This window comes from Peromyscus eremicus, chromosome 3, assembly GCF_949786415.1.
Source record: "Peromyscus eremicus chromosome 3, PerEre_H2_v1, whole genome shotgun sequence".
In the NCBI taxonomy this organism is placed as follows: Eukaryota; Metazoa; Chordata; class Mammalia; order Rodentia; family Cricetidae; genus Peromyscus; species Peromyscus eremicus.
Window position 1 is genome coordinate 147917720 of NC_081418.1, and position 19035 is coordinate 147936754.

The window sequence follows — 19035 nt, forward strand, 5'->3', positions numbered from 1 at the left end:
AGAAATTTTTCTCAGAGCTTTATATTTTCCAAGACAGGGAGATGTGAGGTTTGTGGATAATTATACAATTACAGAACATAAACATTTATGATGACCTCCAGCAACATAACAACCTTGAATCTCTTAAAGAAATATAATTGTTCTCAAACCACATAAAAAAAGACTAGCTTAATTCACAGCAGAATTATACTGACAGTATGGCTGCAAATAAACTTTTCTCTATTTATGGAATTCATAACAGATACTCATTAGAAATCATATAATAATAACAATGTTTTCATGCAAGACTGAACGAGATTAATAGGTAAATATAAGAAATGAAGAAATATTTTACTATTGTATTTCATCTTTTTTTTCAGAGTGATTGTGTGCTTAGTTTTTTTCTCTCTGAACAAATACAACCAACACTTGAAGACACTCCACTTGTGAACCCAGGCAAGTGAATTCATCACAATTACCATATACAGTGTTTGTGTATATAATTGTGGGAAAGATCCACAGGTAATATCTTCAATTTCAAGTGATAATGTCTTTTCAAGGCTAATACCTTCTTAATGCTTTCTCCCTAGCCATTTCTAAAGAGAAGCATTTGAACCCCCGAGAATATGTTCTTCAAGTTAACATAAACACAGATATGTTTGTCCATGTAAAATAGTGACAGGATACCGCACATTTCCCCGTTTCAATTAGTTGTGCTTTGAATTAAAATTGCATATCAGAGACAGAATCTTTTTCTCTAACATGGAAGCTCACAGTTTTACCTCTACCTCCCAAAGCAACAACAAAAAAAAGTATTAAGCAATAAAAATAAGCAAGGGTCATCAAGGAGTTTCGTTCTTTTTTTTTAAATTTTTTATTTTGCAATACAATTCAGTTCTACATATCAGCCACAGATTCCCTTGTTCTCCCCCCTCCCGCCCCCCTCACCTTCCCCCCAGCCCGCCCCCCATTCCAATCTCCTCCAGGGCAAAGCCTTCCCCACAGACTGAGATCAACCTGGTGGACTCAGTCCAGGTAGGTCCAGTCCCCTCCTCCCAGGCCGAGCCAAGCGACCCTGCATAGGCCCCAGGTTTCAAACAGCCGACTCATGCAATGAGCACAGGACCCGGTGCCACTGCCTGGATGCCTCCCAAACAGATCAAGGTTGGATAAAGCACAGAGACAAATAGCCAAACGAACGGAAATACATGAAATATGAACCAATGGCTGAGGGGTCACCAACTGGATCAGGCCCTCTGAGTGGATGAGACAGTTGATTGGCCTGATCTGTTTAGGAGTTTCATTCTTATTTTTCAAAGCCCACTGACACTCCACTCCCTTAACAAAGCCTTACGTTGGTTCCGCCATCTGGTTCTCTTCCAAATGTGTCCTGTGTGAGTTCTAGTGAACGTTCAGTCATTTCCCCCCGAATTACAGAATCTCCTTTGAAAGTTCTATTAGTTTCAAGCATTTGTAACATAGTCCACAAGAAGTGGCAACCTGACAATATAGTAGCTTTTTATAAAGATCAATTTATGAGTTTTATTTATGTATGTTTCTTTGCCTGCATGTGTCCATGTGTACCACATGTGTGCATGTGTACAAGTGCCAGCAGAAACCAGAGGGCATCCAATACTCTGGAACTAAAGTTACAGATGGCTGTAAGTCACTTGGTGTGGGTACTGAGAACTGAATCTGGATCCTTTTCAAGAATAATAAGCACTCTTAATCGCTGAGCCATCTTCAGCCCTAACCTGCTAGTTTCAACCTCCATGTTTATAAATCCATAATTTTCCAGCCATCACCAATCCTCCATTCAACTCTCAGTCTTCATTTTATCCACATTTACTTCCTGATTCTCTCATTTAAGATTATTTGCATGTGCTTGTCACCCCTGCTTATATCTGGCATCTTAGGTACTTGTCGCTTAGGTAGACAACTTTCTGAACAATTTGTTATGTGGCATAATTATTTATTAAATTATGCAACTGTGTTTGCATCTGAACAGCTTCTCTTGCTACACTAAAAATAACTTTAAATGAAGGACTCCCTTCCCTACCCTACATTGCTTTATATTTATAATTCCTGGAATAATGTATGAGGGCTTCCAGAGAAAGAGGGGGAGAGAAAGGGACAATGTAGAAAATAAAAAAAGAAAATAATCAATTTTAATTACCAGGGGAGATGTTACCACCATCAATAGTACAAACCTTAATAACCACACTCTGAAAATTAAAATATAAAGTTATTGAATTCTAGAGATGTTTTCCAAAGGGGGCTGTGTGGAATTCTCCTCTATCACTAAAGTCCTTCAAGAAAAAATTGCTTCTTTGTGTTTCAAGAGATTAAACCTCTTGTCAGCTTTTGGGTTTGTTCATAGTATTATTTCTGAAAGGTATTTTTGAATACATATGTACCCAAAATTAGGATGGTTATTATAAAAATTAAAGTAACACTTTGAGAAAGTTCCCAATTTTACATTTTCTTATGTCATCAATAATCAAGAATTGTTTCAATAGCTATGAATGACAAAAGATTTGATTTTTGCCAAGTTATAAAGCTGAGATACAGGCTCCCTACAAAAAAACGGAAACAGCCTATTGTCTTAAAACAATAGGACACATCTTCCAAGCAGGATATGCAAATCACTATAATAAGCAAGAATTTGCAGGAAGCTGTGTCCTATTTTGCTCTTCAAATCACTTCCTCCTTCATCATTCTGGATTCTTAATCTTTTGTCACAGAATAGCTGCTGACTGCTAGTAAAAGCCTGTTTACTTAAGCATTGAGTTCATACGTGGGTTGAAACTTAAGCTTATGCTGTCAAATGATTAGAGGGCACAGTTATTCAAATGTGTTCACACACTAATTTACATAGAACAACCTTAAACGAAAATTCCAGACTTTGGCCACCTCTACTGAAGTGTTGATTTTGAATATCTATGTCTCTAAATATGTGCCTCAAAATCACAGAAGGACTGTTGTGTGTGCTGGATGATCTTGGTTGTCAACTTGACACACAGGGGAGAGGGAGCAATAAAAGAAGGCCCAGTCCATTGTGTGTATTGCCATCCCTTGGCCAATGGGCCTGAACTATATAAGAAAGGTAGTTGGGCAAGCCACAAGAATCAGACCAGTAATCAGCATTCCTCTGTGGCCTCTGCTTCATTTCTTGCCTCCAGGTTTGTGCCTTGAATTTCTGCCTTGGTTTCCTTTAATGACAGACCTTAACCTCTTAGTCAACTAAACCCTTTCCTCCCCATGTTGCTTTTCCTTGTCATATTCATCATGGAAACCAAAAACAAACTGAAGCATGTCACCCTCAGTCTGAGAGATACTAATTTCCTTGAACTTCACCGCCTGATGAAACACAATTTTGTGCAACACCACCAGACTTTACCTTTTTTTTCAAATGCCGGACTACTTATGTCAACTAAAACAATCCTTGGCTCTTCATTGTCCTTCAAGTCATTTACTCCAATGATGACTCGAGAGTATGTATTTATTTACAGACTAGAAATATTTGATGAGATAAACTGTGTCTATGTCACACACCGTTGCATTCCAAGATGTACCACAGAGTCTGTCTGATGACAAATGCTTCCCAAATAATTACTGAATGAACATTGACAGTGACATCCACAGAAACAATGTGGTAATCTCTATCAAGGTAGAGGATTATTTTTATAAAAGAAAAAGGAGAGAAGAAGTTCAGAGTCATGTTGCTCTTCATATAGTCCTGACATGGAAAAAGTCCTGGCACATGAGAGCTCCCAACCACTAGAATGTTTTAAAACACAATTTGGGAAAATGTCTTCTACAAATTATTATATTAAATGCAATTGACTTCATGATACAATCTAAAACTCCTTATAGATTTTTATCTTAACTGTCTATATATTAACCCTCTGATGCCATGAGTTTTGTATGCTACAAAGATTAATATATATAGCCTGCATGTTTTTTCATTCTTATAATAAAATGTCTGGCATAGTCAACTTAAGAAGAGAAATAGTTGCCAGGCAGTGGTGGCACACACCTTTAATCCCAACTCTCTGGAGGCAGAGGCAGGCAGATCTCTGAATTCAAGGCAACCTGGTCTATAGAATGAGTTCCAGGACAGTCAGAAACCTAGTCTCAGAAAAAAAAGGAGGAGGAGGAAGGGCAAAGAGGAGAAAGAAAAGAACAGAAATAGTTTATTTTGGCTCATGATTCCAAAGATTTTAGTTCACAGACATTTGGTCATGTTGTTTTTGAGGTATCTGGTAAGGAATTATATCATGGTTGGAGAACATACATAACAAAGCAAAGCTACTCACCTAATATGGCAGAATAGGAAAGAGATTAAAAAAAAAAAAGGAGTGGGGTCCTCATGGCCTCCTCTAGGGTAAGCTCTTAGTAACAGAACTTTCTCTCAGAAGTCTCACCTTCTACAGCAGTGGTTCTCAGCCTTCCTCCCACTGTGTCCCTTTAATACAGTTACTCAAGTTGTGTTGACACCCCAATCATAAAATTATTTTCATTGCTACCTCATAACTGTAATTTTGCTACTGTTACGAATCATAGCATAAATATCTGTGTTTCCTGAGGGTCCTAAGTGACACCTGTGAAAGGCTCATTCTACCCCAATGGGCACAACCCACAGGTTGAGAAGCACTGTTCTGCACACTCTCCCACCTTCCCACACTGCCATGGGCTAAGAACCAAGCCTTCAAAACATAGACCTCTGAAGAACAAATCCAATACATAGCACCCTTCCACATCAGATAATACTGTCACATAAACAAAAATGAAATTAAACAATCCATTCATGCCCACCACATAGTTCTCACATGTGAGAGACAGATATGTGACAAACTGTAGGAATAATAAAATAGGTAGTTATCTTAGTAGGGTTTCAATTGTTGTGAAGAGGCACCATGATCACAGCAACTCTTATAAAGGAAAATGTTTAATTGAGGCTAAATTACACAGTTCAGAGGTTTAGTCCATTATCATCATGGAGGGACATGGTAGTGTGCAGACAAACCTGGTACTGGAGAAGGAGCTGAGAGTTCTACATGTCGATCCTCAAGGAGCAGAAGGAGACTGTATGCCATACTGAGCATAGCTTGAGCATATCAGACCTCAAAGCCCACCCCACAATGGCACACTTCTTCCAAAAAGGTCATGGCCCATATCTCCTAATAGTGCCACACCCTATGGGCCAAGCATTCAAACAAAGAGTCTGTGGGGGCCATACCTATTCAAATCACCACAGTAATGAATTACAATCTCGGACAATGATTATCAGTTCTAAGAGAATGTATTAATAATTGCCTTTAGAGGATATTGGTAACTACACATGATTGTAAACACAAGATTTCAGTCATTACCTCAAGTTACTGCTTCTACTTTATTATATATATTTGAAAAAGAACTTGAATCCATGTGCTCTACAAGTTAGGCACTCATTAGTTCACGGTCTATCTATAAACTTGCGGGGGAAAAAACAGCTCTAAAATCATTAAGCTGAATTGTGGGATATAGGTTTACAATTTAAGTTGGAATGATATATCATTTGATAAGAAAAATTTGAACTGCCATGTTCTGAAATATGGGAAAGTACACATACTAAGGATACATTATATATCTCAAAATAAAAAAGAATTTGAACGTAATACACCTAAGTATATGTGAATGAGTACTAGTGAAACATTGGGGAAAGTCCTAACAGCGAATGCCATTGGGTGGCCAATGACAATGTGGCAGGAACTATGCCTTTCCCTTTGATCCTATTAAGAAATAAATAGTGTCAAAAGAAATTTAACATTCTAATGCTATTAAGCAAGGGTAAATCCTGTAACAAAAATAACAACATTCTTAAATATCACAAACTTACAAAGTGAAAACAGCTTGCTTAATGAAAGCTTTCTTTAAAAATCACAAAACCAACAAGGTAGAGTTAAAACAAAACATAAATAGCTATCTATGAGTTTAACTCATCTACTGAGAAAAACAGTTTAAAATAGGAGTGAAAATGCAAACCATAACTATATTCACTGTAAAAAAAAAAAACTTAAACAACTTGATTTTAAAGGTTGAGGTTTTCAGGTTTTAAATATTTCCATAGGTGTATCAGGCAATACAAAGAAAATGGAATCAAGAGGACAAAATATTGATGAGGAAAAAGAGAGTTTAGGTCCCAAAGATTCTATTAGAATTGAACAAATAATAGAACCTTCCCCTAGACTGTGAAATTTTCAAAAAGGATATGAGATGTTACGACTCGTCATTAAATAATGTAACAGCAACATACATAAAGTGTAGTTGAAGTTTTTCTGTGTCCCAGCTGGCTAGTGTTCAGGACTAATCTCTCCCACTTGTGTCCCCCAAGTAAGCCCACAGAGGTTTATATTAATTATAACTGCTTGGCCATTAGCTCAGGCTTATTACTGACTAGCTCTTACACTTAAATTAACCCATAATTCTTATTTATGTCTAGCCATGTGGCTTGGTACCTTTTCTCAGTTCTGCCTTGTCATCTTGCTTCCTCTGTGTCTGGCTGGTGACTCCTGACTCTGTCCTTCCTCTTCACATAATTCTTCTCTCTGCTTGCCCGCCTATACTTCCTGCCTGGCTACTGGCAAATTGTTTTATTTATCAACTAATCAGAGCAACACGTATTCACAGCATACAGAACAACATCCACAGTACTTCCCCTTTTCTGTCTAATCGAAAAGGAAGGTTTTAACTTTAACATAGTAAAATTATACATAACAAAAGTTATCAAGCAAGAATTACAGTTATTATATCTAGTCTATTTGTATGTGACAAAATTAATGACAATATTCTATCTATCCTATATTTGTGAGTCTAAAGTTTCATATCTAATTTATCTTTTATCATAACCAAAGAAAATTATAACTATTTAGTTTTCAACTACATCAAAGATCTCAGAAGGATATAATATTACCTAAGTAAACAGGAAGTACATTGTAAGCAATTTCCAAAAATTCTGGAAATGACAGAGCTGCCTACCTGGACAGTTATCCAAAGTTCCTCTACAATGTTGGGGCATCCATCTTCAGCCTATAGGCATAGAGGTTTTTTTGTGGCTTTTTTCCTGTGTCCTGTAGAGTATTTGGCAGTCTCCTCTGCAAAACAGGAAACTGAAGGACCATCTTGCCTTGCAAAGTTCAGTGGTCACCTTGCTATGGGTCCTGCATGTCCAGTTGATACAATATTTTGTCAAGCAGTCCAGGCAAAAACAGTTTCTTGCCCAAATGGCTATTTTGCCAAGAAGAAGAAAAACTCCATATGGAGTGTCTTCAATGCCCATCTTCCCCTTTGAAGTAAATTGGTGCTGCCAGGATCAGACATGTCTCATTGTGCAGAAAAGTCTAAGTTTTTAAAAAATTTTAAATGCCGTATTCTGTAAGTCTTTGAACTGTTTGATGATTACCTACCTAATTGAAATATATCTATGTATACCTAGAAAACTTAGCTAACATGACTATAAGTTTGATTATCATAGATGACTAATTATTAATCTGTATTTCTCAACTATACATTACAATTTCAAATTAGTTACGTAAACATAATACTTTAAACAAGAGTAGAAATATACATACAGTATAACAAACTTTAAATTTGTATCAATAAACTAAAATCCATAGCAATGTAAAACATTTTAAGCATGTTGTTGCTCTTCAAAAGTAGATTCAATAATCTACCCTTTTATCCTATCGTATCTATATCCTATATTTCTATATCATATCCCCTTTCTTTTTTTAGAAAGAGATTGACTATGACCAAAAACAATTTGTAACCAACAACCTAAACAAAGACAAACATCCATAATCCATTCTTTGGGAATTTGGGAGCAGTGTTCTAGGCTACTTCCTGCTGATAAGGGGCACTGATAGTCTTATAGGGGATTCTGAGAAAATTCTAGATAATGGTCAAGTCCTGGGAAGACCAGCTATAACCTTTGTTGACAGGTATGATCTCTTAAGGTTCAGAAAGTCTGGCTTGATCAAATTTGATCCATCTTAACCTGGAACAAATCCATAGCCTCTTGTTCCTGTGGAAGCAAAAACAGACCTCCTTTCCAAAGCAACATATTTTTATATTCAAAATTTGAAGTCAAGATATCTTTAAAATATACATATTGGTTTAACTGAGCAGCCTTTATAATTAAATGTCTTTCTGCAGTTAAAAATTCCAAAGACAATATAATCCAGACTCTCTGTGTGATTTCCATCTTTACATGGCTTATTTTTTATATTACTTTTACTGTCTCTTTAAAGATCTTATTTTTTTTAGTTATCTATTTCTTAAACTGCATATACTCCTTTTCCTCTCTCTTCCAAGCCTACATATATTTTTACATATAATGTACACCATTTAAAGTTGTTCCATCTGAATCTGTCTTATTATGAATCTATTGCTCTAAATTGAAGTAGCTAGTATTGAAATGGTAGCTTTGGCTGCTGGCTCTGCCCACCTCAGCTTTCCAAACATGGCAGAATGGCAGAACTACGTTTACTGCCAACTCTGGGAGAACCATGCTCACTGCTGACTCTGTGAAGCAGTGGGTCTATGCTTCCATCCAGCAACATGGTAGCCCGAAAACCTCTTTTTTTTTTTTTTTGTATTAGCAAAAGCTATATCCACCATGCACCATGCTGGGTGGCTTGCAGACACCACTGTGTATGACAGCAGGAATCAAGCCCATATGCCATAAACCCATCATACTGTAGCTCAAGTCCACATACCACAGCATCTCTGTACCTTGGCATCTCTATATCTCGGCCCGCATGAGACATGAAGTAGAAAGCTGGTTTTGGCTCTGTTATTGTATGTTTAGAAGCCTTTTTAAACTCTTTTAGGCCTTATGGAATTCTGAGAGCCCTGTGTTAGTAAACCAAATTATAGATTGATTTCTAAATGGTCTTATCAAATAAAAAAATAGAGCCAAATATAGGGGTGAAAGCCTTAGAGAGATCAGGGAAATAGGAAAAGCCACCTTACCTCACTAACTCTGCAGCTTTGAAAAAGAGTGACTTCCTGCCTACCCAGGCTTATATGCCTTTCTGTTCTGCTATCTGATTTGCATTCTGTCTAACTACATCACTTCCTTTTCCTGGCCAGCTCTGTCACTTCCTGTCTGTACAGGCCTCTAGAACTCTATGGTTGGTACTGGGATTAAAGGTGTGTGTCACCGTGCTTGGCTCTGTTTCCTCATGTGATCTTGAACACACAGAAATCCTGCCTGCTAAGTGATAGGATTAAGGGTATGTGCTACTGCTGCCTGACTTCTTTGTTTACTTAAAATGGCTTGCTATTTCCTCTGATCTCTAGGCAAACTTTATTTATTAAAGCACAAATAAAATATCACCACATTTCAGCACAAATAAAATATCACCACAGTAAAGCAAGAATTGTGAGACACTAGAGAAATCCACAAAAACATACTAATTAAAGAATATTCTAACACACAACTTTCAATTTGTGAAAATGAGTGAGGAAAAAAGTATGTTCACACAAAAGCTCAAGTAAAATAAATAATGCAAATGGCTAATTTATATCATTCTCTTCATACTGAAAACAGAGAATAGATCTTCTTCCTATGTGCCTATTAGGCCACAAAAAAAGTTCAACAAATTCCAGAAAGTAGACATACTGCAGACACTATCATTTAATCATGATTTAGTGAAAAATGATGGATCATTTCAGAAAACTAGAAAACAATTACGTTTGGTAATTTAAAAACAAAATCTCTTTTAACAACTTTTGGGTAAAAAGAAATTACAGCCCCAAATTTTCAAAGCCTCAGCAGAGTAGCATCCATTTCCTAGCAACAAATGTCACCTCAGTGATGCTGGTCTCTTTACAGTCACTAGTGATTTTCAGCCCCAGCTGAACAGCAACCATGGAATCTTAATTTAAAACATCACAGAAACAGCCCCAGTAGAGACTTGATGACCTCTCAAACATTTAAGAATAGACAGTTACACCACTGCTTAAACAGTTAATGATGAGGAACGAAAGGGAAATTATTCATATTTGCTTTCTGAAACAAAGTATTCATACCAAGAGTTTCAAGAATTAGAAGAGCTGCAAATAAGAAGTCAGAGAGGAATATCACTCATGAATATCAATAGAAAACTCTAAATAAAATATTAGACAAAATAGTCCATCAGCACACTAAAGGAATATAATCCATCATGGCCAGAAACCATTTAATATTAGTATTATACATAAAGAGATAAAAATTTAAAAATTCACATGGTTATTTGTGGACCTAAATGAGCATTTCTTTTAAAATAGTCAAAAAGTAAAAAGAAATAGTGAGTGCCTTTGCATGGGAAAATATAACAAGACTTCCCAGAGCCCACAGTAGATATGAGAGAAAAACACTGAAAATCACACCCACTAAAATGAAGGACAAACCCCCCACACCCAAGATTATGACAATCACTTTCCAATATGTAGAAAATGGGTGGCAAGACAGAGCTCACTCCTTCACCTTCCAACCTTTTCCTCAAAATGTGTCTTTTCCATAAACATTTCCATAGTCACCCATTGAAATCGAACCCTGCCTGTATTTTTGAAGCACCTAATGCTTTTATCCCCGTGTTACTTATGTTCACCATAAGATAATCTTTACTTATTTATTGTGCTTTTTTTTATTTCTCACATGCTGGATAACATGTGTCAATGGGGGAATTTCCTCTCATCTCCCTAACATTTAGTACAGTGGCTTGTTCACAAGTTAAAAAATACTCATTAAATAACAAATGAAATAGAATAGGACATTAGAAGCATAAACTTTTACGTAAGACAAAACCAAAATTATTTGTAAGCAATGTCCTTGTATATATAGGAAAAGAAGTATCAACTACAAATACATCACAAAAAGAATTTAGTGAAAACACCAACTACAAATTGTTGTATACCTGTATCTATCATATTATAGGTATTCTTAATGTATATTTATAAAATAGTTCAGATATAATGACTATTTAGAATATTTAAAAGACAAAGTAGTTCCATCAACAGTATTCACACAAAAAATGCCTAGAATGGATTTAACAGGAAACAAGTAAGCCCAAACAAAAACCGCAGAGCAGAACTGAGAAATCTGAGGAACAAATGGAAATGCACATTCTGGAGAGCCAAATTCAACATCTTAAAGATGACACGTGTCTAAATACAATTCATTCTTTAAAAATATTAACAGTTCTATTTTTAGTAGAATAATAATCTTATTTTACAGTTCATAAGTAGAGAAAAGTCAAGAAAAAATCTGTAAAACCAGAGCAAATAAATGAGATGGAGATAAAAATGAAATAAAATAAAGTCCATAAACATTCAAGCAGTGTGGTGTCTTTACCTAAGTGGATGGATACATGAATAGATCAGTATTGAAGTTACCATGAATAGAGCCAAATATACGTAGAAATTTAGTATGTGACCAGAGCAAAGAGGGGAAGCTCAGTAAAGGCTTATGATGACACATCCCTCACTCTACAGGATAAATAACAAATGAGGAAGGAAATGTTAAGTGCAAATAATGAAATTATAGATGACCAAGAAAACCTGAGGGCAGACCTTTATAGTCCCGAAGTGTACTGCAGTGGGAGAGGGTAAAATTCAGAACCCTTAACAATACTGCACGACAATAAACACTTCAGCAAAGCAAAAATGAAGTGCAATGATGAGAGAGGAAAGAGATGAAATGTTGCTGATTCATCCCAAAGATTTGTTCACTTAGTGTATAATCATCCTCTAGAAAAAATGATAAGAAAATTAAGACTATGAAAGATGAGGACACAAAAAATACAAGGGGCTCTCAGCCAATGAGAAGACACTCAACCTCATTCATAAGAGGAATACAAATTAAACTACATAGATGGCATGGGTTCCCCCACACACACGTCTCTCTCTCTCTCTCTCTCTCTCTCTCTCTCTCTCTCTCTCTCTCTCTCTCTCTCTCTCTCACACACACACACACACACACACACACACACACACACACACACACACATCAGATTGGCAAAAAACCAACAATTTAATTATCATCTTAGTTGCAAATCAGCAGGCCTCTCATGTGCTGCTGGTGATCACACAAATTGGTACAAGCACCATGGAAGTTAATTTGGCAATATTTATCAAAATGACACAGGCAAATAGACTCTGACCAGCAAATTCTGCCACTGAGTTTTTGTTCTGATATTCACAACTGGCACAGGTGACATGTCTTTGAGGCTGTCCCCTGAAACATGGTTCACAAAGCCTACACATCATTGGAAAAGACCCACTTGGAACTGGTTAGATAAATCCCAATGCCCCCACATAGTGGAAGCTATACTTTAAAAACTAAAAATTATTTTTATAATATCGATGGAAAAAATATCTATAAATCTTTGTGCAGAATACTATGTTGTGGCCTTTGTCAACGATGGAGAAGAGGCATGGCATATTCATCTTTGCTTTTATGGAGCAAAGATGTGAATCTCTATGGAAAAAGATACAGAGACAACTAAAATAATAGTTAAATACATATTAGGCATGGGAAGACCTTTTACTTCAAACTTTAAAAATCATTTGTCACCTTTAATCTCAAGAATAAATTGTTTTCTGAAAAAACCTTCAAAATGCTATTTTTGAAGTAATGTATTTGCTAGTTCAGAGATTCAGAACAGACACATTTAGGCTCAATAATACCTTACCAATCCTGAGGTTGTCAGAGGAATCCAGCACACTCTGTAAATCTCCACAGTGACCAGAACATTCTAGCATCCCTTTCTCCATATCAAGCTGTTCTGAAGTTTTCCTCCTCAAGCTTATCATTTAAACTTTTTTCTTCAATATAGTGACTCTCATTTTTCTAATTACAGCATAATGTTTATAAATATGGCCCTGGAGATCAATTAATCCTACACTATGGTTTTTTTTTTCTGTCCATTTATTTTTTCAATAGTATTTTAATTTATTCTTTGAAAAATGTATACATGCATGTAGTGTGTCTTAATCATATCTACCATCCATCCCCCCCCTTTGCCTCTCCTGAGGCTTCCCTGACATAACCAACTTCTTTCCAATTCCATGTCCTTTTCTCTTACAACCTATTGATACTAATTAGTGGTGCCCATTTATGTACGAGTGCAGGGAAAAACACTGAGGGCATAGGCAAACTACCAGTGGCCACACCCCTGAAAGACAGGTGACTCTCCCTCCTCCCTAATTGGCAATAGTTCCTCAGCTAGGGATTGGCGTCTTGGGAGCCTCTCACCCCGTCATACTGGAATTTTAACTGGCTCCATATAGTACAGATCTTGTTAAGGTAAACACAGTTGCTGTCAGCACCTGTGATCCACTATTTTGGATCTACGTGACCTTGAAGGAAGTGCCTTAGTTTCCACATGTGTAAAACAGAAGAAACCAACCTTGTAAGTTTGCTGTGAGAATTCAGTGAAACGTCTCCCACAGGCTGGCACATTCTCAATCTTTCTAAGTCTCTCTACTACTAACCTATTAGCTATTAAAAATTCCTAGGGTTCTGAAGTCCCAAATGCTATGATGCAATCTTGGGTTAACAAGCTCTCTGTAGAGTGTTGGGAGGCCCTGCTGGTCAGAGGTTGCAGTCTATCATGGCCTGGCAGCTCTCTCTGAGCTAGCAACATGGGGGACTCCCTCTCCTCAGCAGAGGACTTCCTGCTCTCTACCTGGCCTTTTTTGGAGACTATTTCTAGGCCCAGAAGACTGATTTATCTTTAATATGACCCTTTACACAGTTTCCTGCAAACACTTTTCCCCTGTTGCCCATATGGTAATTAGATGACATGCTCTAGGTATTTTGATAAGATTGTGCTGATATTAACCCAGCTATATGATAGAAGAGTTCGACTCAACGCAAATTAAGTCATTTCCCATCTACCATCCCCGATCCTATATATCCCCTATACTCTGGAATAAAGCTGAGCTGCCTCGCTGAAGCTATCTCTTGGAAGACTATTTCCATAGGGTTCACAGGCCAGACAAAGCCCCACCTACCGCTTCTGCCCCCTTTGTCCTAGTGGCCCAGTGGCCAAGGGACCATGAGGAAGGAGGGGAAACACAGTTCTAGCCAGAGGAGAGCACAGCATACAGCAATTATACATTTACTGTTCAGACGCTACAGCATAAATTTATGATAATTTTCTACCCTTAAATTAAAACTTCTCTCATTAAATACATTGGGTTTCTATTTAATAACTCTTCACTCCTTAATTCAAATATAATATTCATTGTGCATTAAAAAGTCATCAGTATTTTTAGCACCTTTATACCTAGTACTCACTAATATTTTTTTATTATGAAATGTAATTTGCTTCATTGCGAATCAACTTACAGTGTCTCTCAATCATTATAATGGGGATATTTAAATGACTTTTAATGTATTTATGTAACAGATGTCCCCTTGGTTCAAAGAAGCCCTCTTTTAAATATCAGTAATCCACTTTATTAACTACGAACTCAATTAATTGATAATAAAACTACTATCACCTACATGTGATGAATAACCTACTCTAGTAACCATGAAAGAGGCACACAGGAAGGACACAGCCTGCTGGTACAATCTTAACGTACTGGAAAAAATTAGAGAGTTTACAATAACCATCAGAAAACCAAGAGGACCACAATGAATCCAAAATTGAATACTGACATTTTTGTTTTCAATAACTATTTTTTCTCTAAATTTCTTCAGCATCTGTACCACCAGAGACTATCAAAGGAAACGTTAAACCCATAATAATCTACGCTTGATTCTTGGGCAAAAAAAGCAGGAAATTTCAGGTTAAAAACTAAAGTCTTTATTTTATTGACATAATAATGTGGCTCAAGGTAAAACTGATGTTACCTTGTTATTGAATAAATATCTAGTGTGTTTACTATGAAACAAATAGCAGATTATGTTCTTTGGGAGCAGAAGGAGAGCCTGAGATAGATCAAATTGACTAGACAACATGTAAAATAATTGTAATGTATGAACTGACGCAGATTGTGCTAGGAACGTTCAAGGAAAGATAGACCCAGAAATATTTCAATAATTTTGGTTAGGCTTAGTCATAGTGAAAGTCTGAGGTAGCAGAGCTGGGTCACAAACCCAGACTGACTGATTTCTAAAGGCTGCTGCTGAACTGAAGAGATGCCATAGAAGCTATGAGTACTTACTGCTCTTCCAGAGGACCTGAGTTTGGATCCCAGCATCCATGTCTGTGGCTCGCAATAGCCTGTAACTTCAGGTCCAGGGTATTTGATGTACTTTTCTGGCTTCCATGGGCACCTGCATTCATGTGTGAGTGCGTGTGCGTGTGCGCGTGTGTGTGCGCGCACACACACACACACAATTTAAAATAAAGTATATCTTAAAGACCACTCTCAGTCTCTGACCTCCAGTATTTTAAGCTGATCATAAAGGTTAATGAGAAAAAAAAAAGACAACTGAAAGTTACATGGAGGTTTTAACTTTAAATAGCAGTTTAAATAATGGTGCCAATCAAAACTGAACATAGATGATCAGGGAGAGAGTTAGGTCCAGAGGTGGAGACACAAACCCCACCTCTGACCAAGTACCCAGTGTCCTGAATTCTCTGAATATTTCAACATCATCTGAAGAATGTTCCCTTTGTCTTCTGCGGGTCCTGTTTAGTCTTTATTTTTTTTTTTCCGGTTTTTCGAGGCAGGGTTTCTCTGTGTAGTTTTGCGCCTTTCCTGGAACTCACTTGGTAGCCCAGGCTGGCCTCGAACTCACAGAGATCCGCCTGGCTCTGCCTCCCGAGTGCTGGGATTAAAGGCGTGCGCCACCACCGCCCGGCCTGTTTAGTCTTTAAATGCTTCATGAATTCTGTGCTGTGATAATTCTGAATTTACTAACATTCATTGTTTTTCCAGGTGAGAAATGTCCAGACAATAACCCTAAGGTACAGTTACTGATGACATACGAGGACTCGAAGCTCACCATCCTAGTGAAACATATGAAAAACATCGTAAGTTCTTCCATGTCCAAAGAGCCGTGGAGCCCTCCATGGAGCAGCCACCCACCTCCTTTGGGTCGTTAGTGTCAACGTTAGTAAAAGAAATGAGTAATGAGTCACTTTCTGTCCAGCCAATCAGTTCCCAAATAATGACACGGAGACTCCTTATTAATTGTGAAAGCTCAGCCTTGGCTTAGGCTTGCTTCTAACTAGCTCTTATTACTTAAATGAACCCATATTTTTTAATCTGTGATCTTCCACATACTCGTTGCCCTATCTCCGTTCTACCCATCCTGCTTCTTCCACCTCTGGCTGGTGACTCTACCTTTCTTCTTCCCAGAGCTCTCTCTGTCCAGAAGTCCCACTATACCTCTGCCTGTAAGATGAATTGCTAAATGGTTCTATTAATATAAAACCCGGAGCCAGATATTGGGGTGAAAGCCGGGAGATCAGAGGAACAGAACAAACCATAGCCAAATTCTTACTCTGGGAAATCCTCAGCCCAAGAGAGCCACTTCCTGTATACTCACACCTGTATCTTTTCTGTGTCCTGCCATCTCACTTCCTCTCTCTGCCCAGCTACATCACTTTCTCTTTCTACCCAGCTCTGTCACTTCCTGTACAGACCTCCAGACCTCTATGGTTAGCTAGTGCTGGGAAACTCACAGAGATCGGATGAATCTTGGCCTCCCGAATGCTAGGATTAAAGGCGTCTGCTACCATTGTCTGACTTCTATGTTTAATATAGTGGCTGGCTTTTCCTCTGATCCTCCAATAAGCTTTATTGGGGTGCACAAATAAAATATCACCACACCTGCCTAGGTACTAGGCTTTTTATTAAACCAATCACAGTGGCACATCTTCACACAGTATAACAGAATATTTCACAATAGAAATGGGTCTAACAACCAAGTTTAAATGAGGACCCAACAGCCAATTGCATTGTTTTTGTCTCAGTGTGAACATGATCTTTAAGGTAAAGCTATAGAATCTCTCAGGGAAAGTCATCAAATGAACAGAGGGCTACATATATCAAAATGAAGGTTCAGGAAAACCCGGTGAACAGTCTCTGAGAAAGCAGAAATGCCTTGCGGGGAGAAACAGACTGGTTTCCAAGAATTTCTGTGGCTCAGGCAACTGAGCTCAGTGGAAGACTCTCTCTTGCTGCGCAGTGCCATGGCTCCTGGCTCCTGTCTCTGTGAAGCTAACGGGTGCTTGGCGTTTCCACCCCAAAGTCTCACTGTACCTTTATTTTTACTTTTACATTATGATCTTAGGCACCACTTTCTGATGTCATTGTTTGAATGTATTTCTTTCTCTTCAAAAAAAAAAGGGGGGGACTTTGTTATTTTTGTTGGATGTCCTTGAAACAGCTTTTTGTATTTTCCTTTTTTTGTCAAACATTTCATCTTTGTTTCTTTCATTGATCACTGGCATCTTATTTTTTCTATCCAATGACTTTATGTTATCCCGATGTTTCCTCTGTGTGTGTGTGTGTGTTCACAAATACATGTGTACAATCACATTTGGAGGCCGGAAATCAGGCATTTTCCTCTTTCATTCCCTACCTTATGTTTTTGAGACAGGGTCTCTCTTTGAATCTGTAACTCACTGCTTGGCTGGGCTGGCAGGCCAGTAAGCTGCAGATAGCTGTGCTCTGCCCTTACTGACTCCCCTGTAGAACCAGGGTTACAGAATCATGCTGCCATATCCAGCTTTTACCCAGGTGCTTGGGACGTGAACTCAGGTTCTCTTGCTTGAGCATCAGGCCCTTTACCACTGAGCCACCTTCCCAGCCCTTCCCTGGCCATTCTTGATGCAATGGTCCTGTTTCAACGTCTGCACATTGAGTAAGTAGGTGGTGATCCCAGCCTTTGCAGTCTCCCTTTGTCAGGGAACATTCTTCAACACAGCCACCCTGTCTAGGAATTCTCGGCAGGTTTCTGTTGTATTAAACAGAAGTAAGGTTTATTTGAGTGACAGTGCCTCAAGGCCATGATCCAGCTTCAAGGTGAGAGGCAGCGATTTAGACAGAAATGATACAATACATTGAGATTTAAATGTGATGGGACCACAAAGGGAAGGAGAAGCTTTCCTTTGGAGCCTAGAGAAGAGCTTCATTAAGAATTAAAATCAGAGAGATATATAGAGAGATTACCTTCATGACAAAGGATGGTACTTATCTGGGAGGCCAGAGAGCTCTCTGGGTCACAGGACAAGTGAAAAATGATCTGGGTGTAGGCAGAGTAAACAGAAAGAGGAACTGAACATCACCAGCCCCTCCAGCCTTCCCTGAGTCTGGCCAACAGGCTCCACACAGGACACAGCTGTCGGAAACTACTCAGAATGTGCATAAAGCCAGCTCAGTTTTGACTCTATTCTTCATGCACATAAGTCTTTCAGGGTGGGTTTGCAAGGATATAAAGAAGCAACCTCCTCATCACATGACATGTGTCTGGTACAAACTACATTTAATAAATATTTATTGGCTTAATTTGCAGGAGATACATCCATCAGAATATGTAGTTATTAGCCAGAGAACCAAGGATGTTTCTTGCTAAATCTATAGTGGTCACAGTTGGCAATTTTTGAAATATCTAGACACATTTTTTAAGTTTTAATATATGTTTTACTTTTTAAAATAATTTTCTGAAAATGTACCACCATCAATAGAGTCCTTGCCTAGACTACACAAAGCCCTGGATTCAATCTCCAACACTACTTGAAGCAGGCATGGGGCCACACATCTGAAATCCTAGCAGAGGGGGTCAGAAGTTTAAGGTCATCCCCAGTTATGTAGCACATTTGGGGCCAGCCTGATAGATAGAAAAACTCTGTTTCAAAATGAAATAATTATCCTACATTGCTTTGAATAAGAAAACTGTTGTAAATCAGAGTAGCAGTTGCTCAAGAGATGTTTACGTTGGGAAATGAGGATTCAGTCAAATATTATTTATGGCTATATGTGTGTTCATGGATCTTGATCATCTCTATCGCCATATGACAAAAAGAATAGTAAGAAATATTGTTAAGTCAAAAGAGTTTATAT

At 37.9% G+C, this 19035-nt stretch overlaps 1 protein-coding gene across 1 annotated transcript in view; it reads left to right on the forward strand.

Moving 5' to 3' along the window:
- Pik3c2g (phosphatidylinositol-4-phosphate 3-kinase catalytic subunit type 2 gamma) overlaps positions 1 to 19035 on the forward strand; it is a 323855-nt gene that overhangs the window by 276421 nt on the left and 28399 nt on the right. The window contains exons 30-31 of the mRNA XM_059256988.1: positions 360 to 435; positions 15904 to 15998. Coding sequence (XP_059112971.1) covers positions 360 to 435; positions 15904 to 15998 — 171 coding nt within the window. The remainder of the gene's footprint in view (positions 1 to 359; positions 436 to 15903; positions 15999 to 19035) is intronic.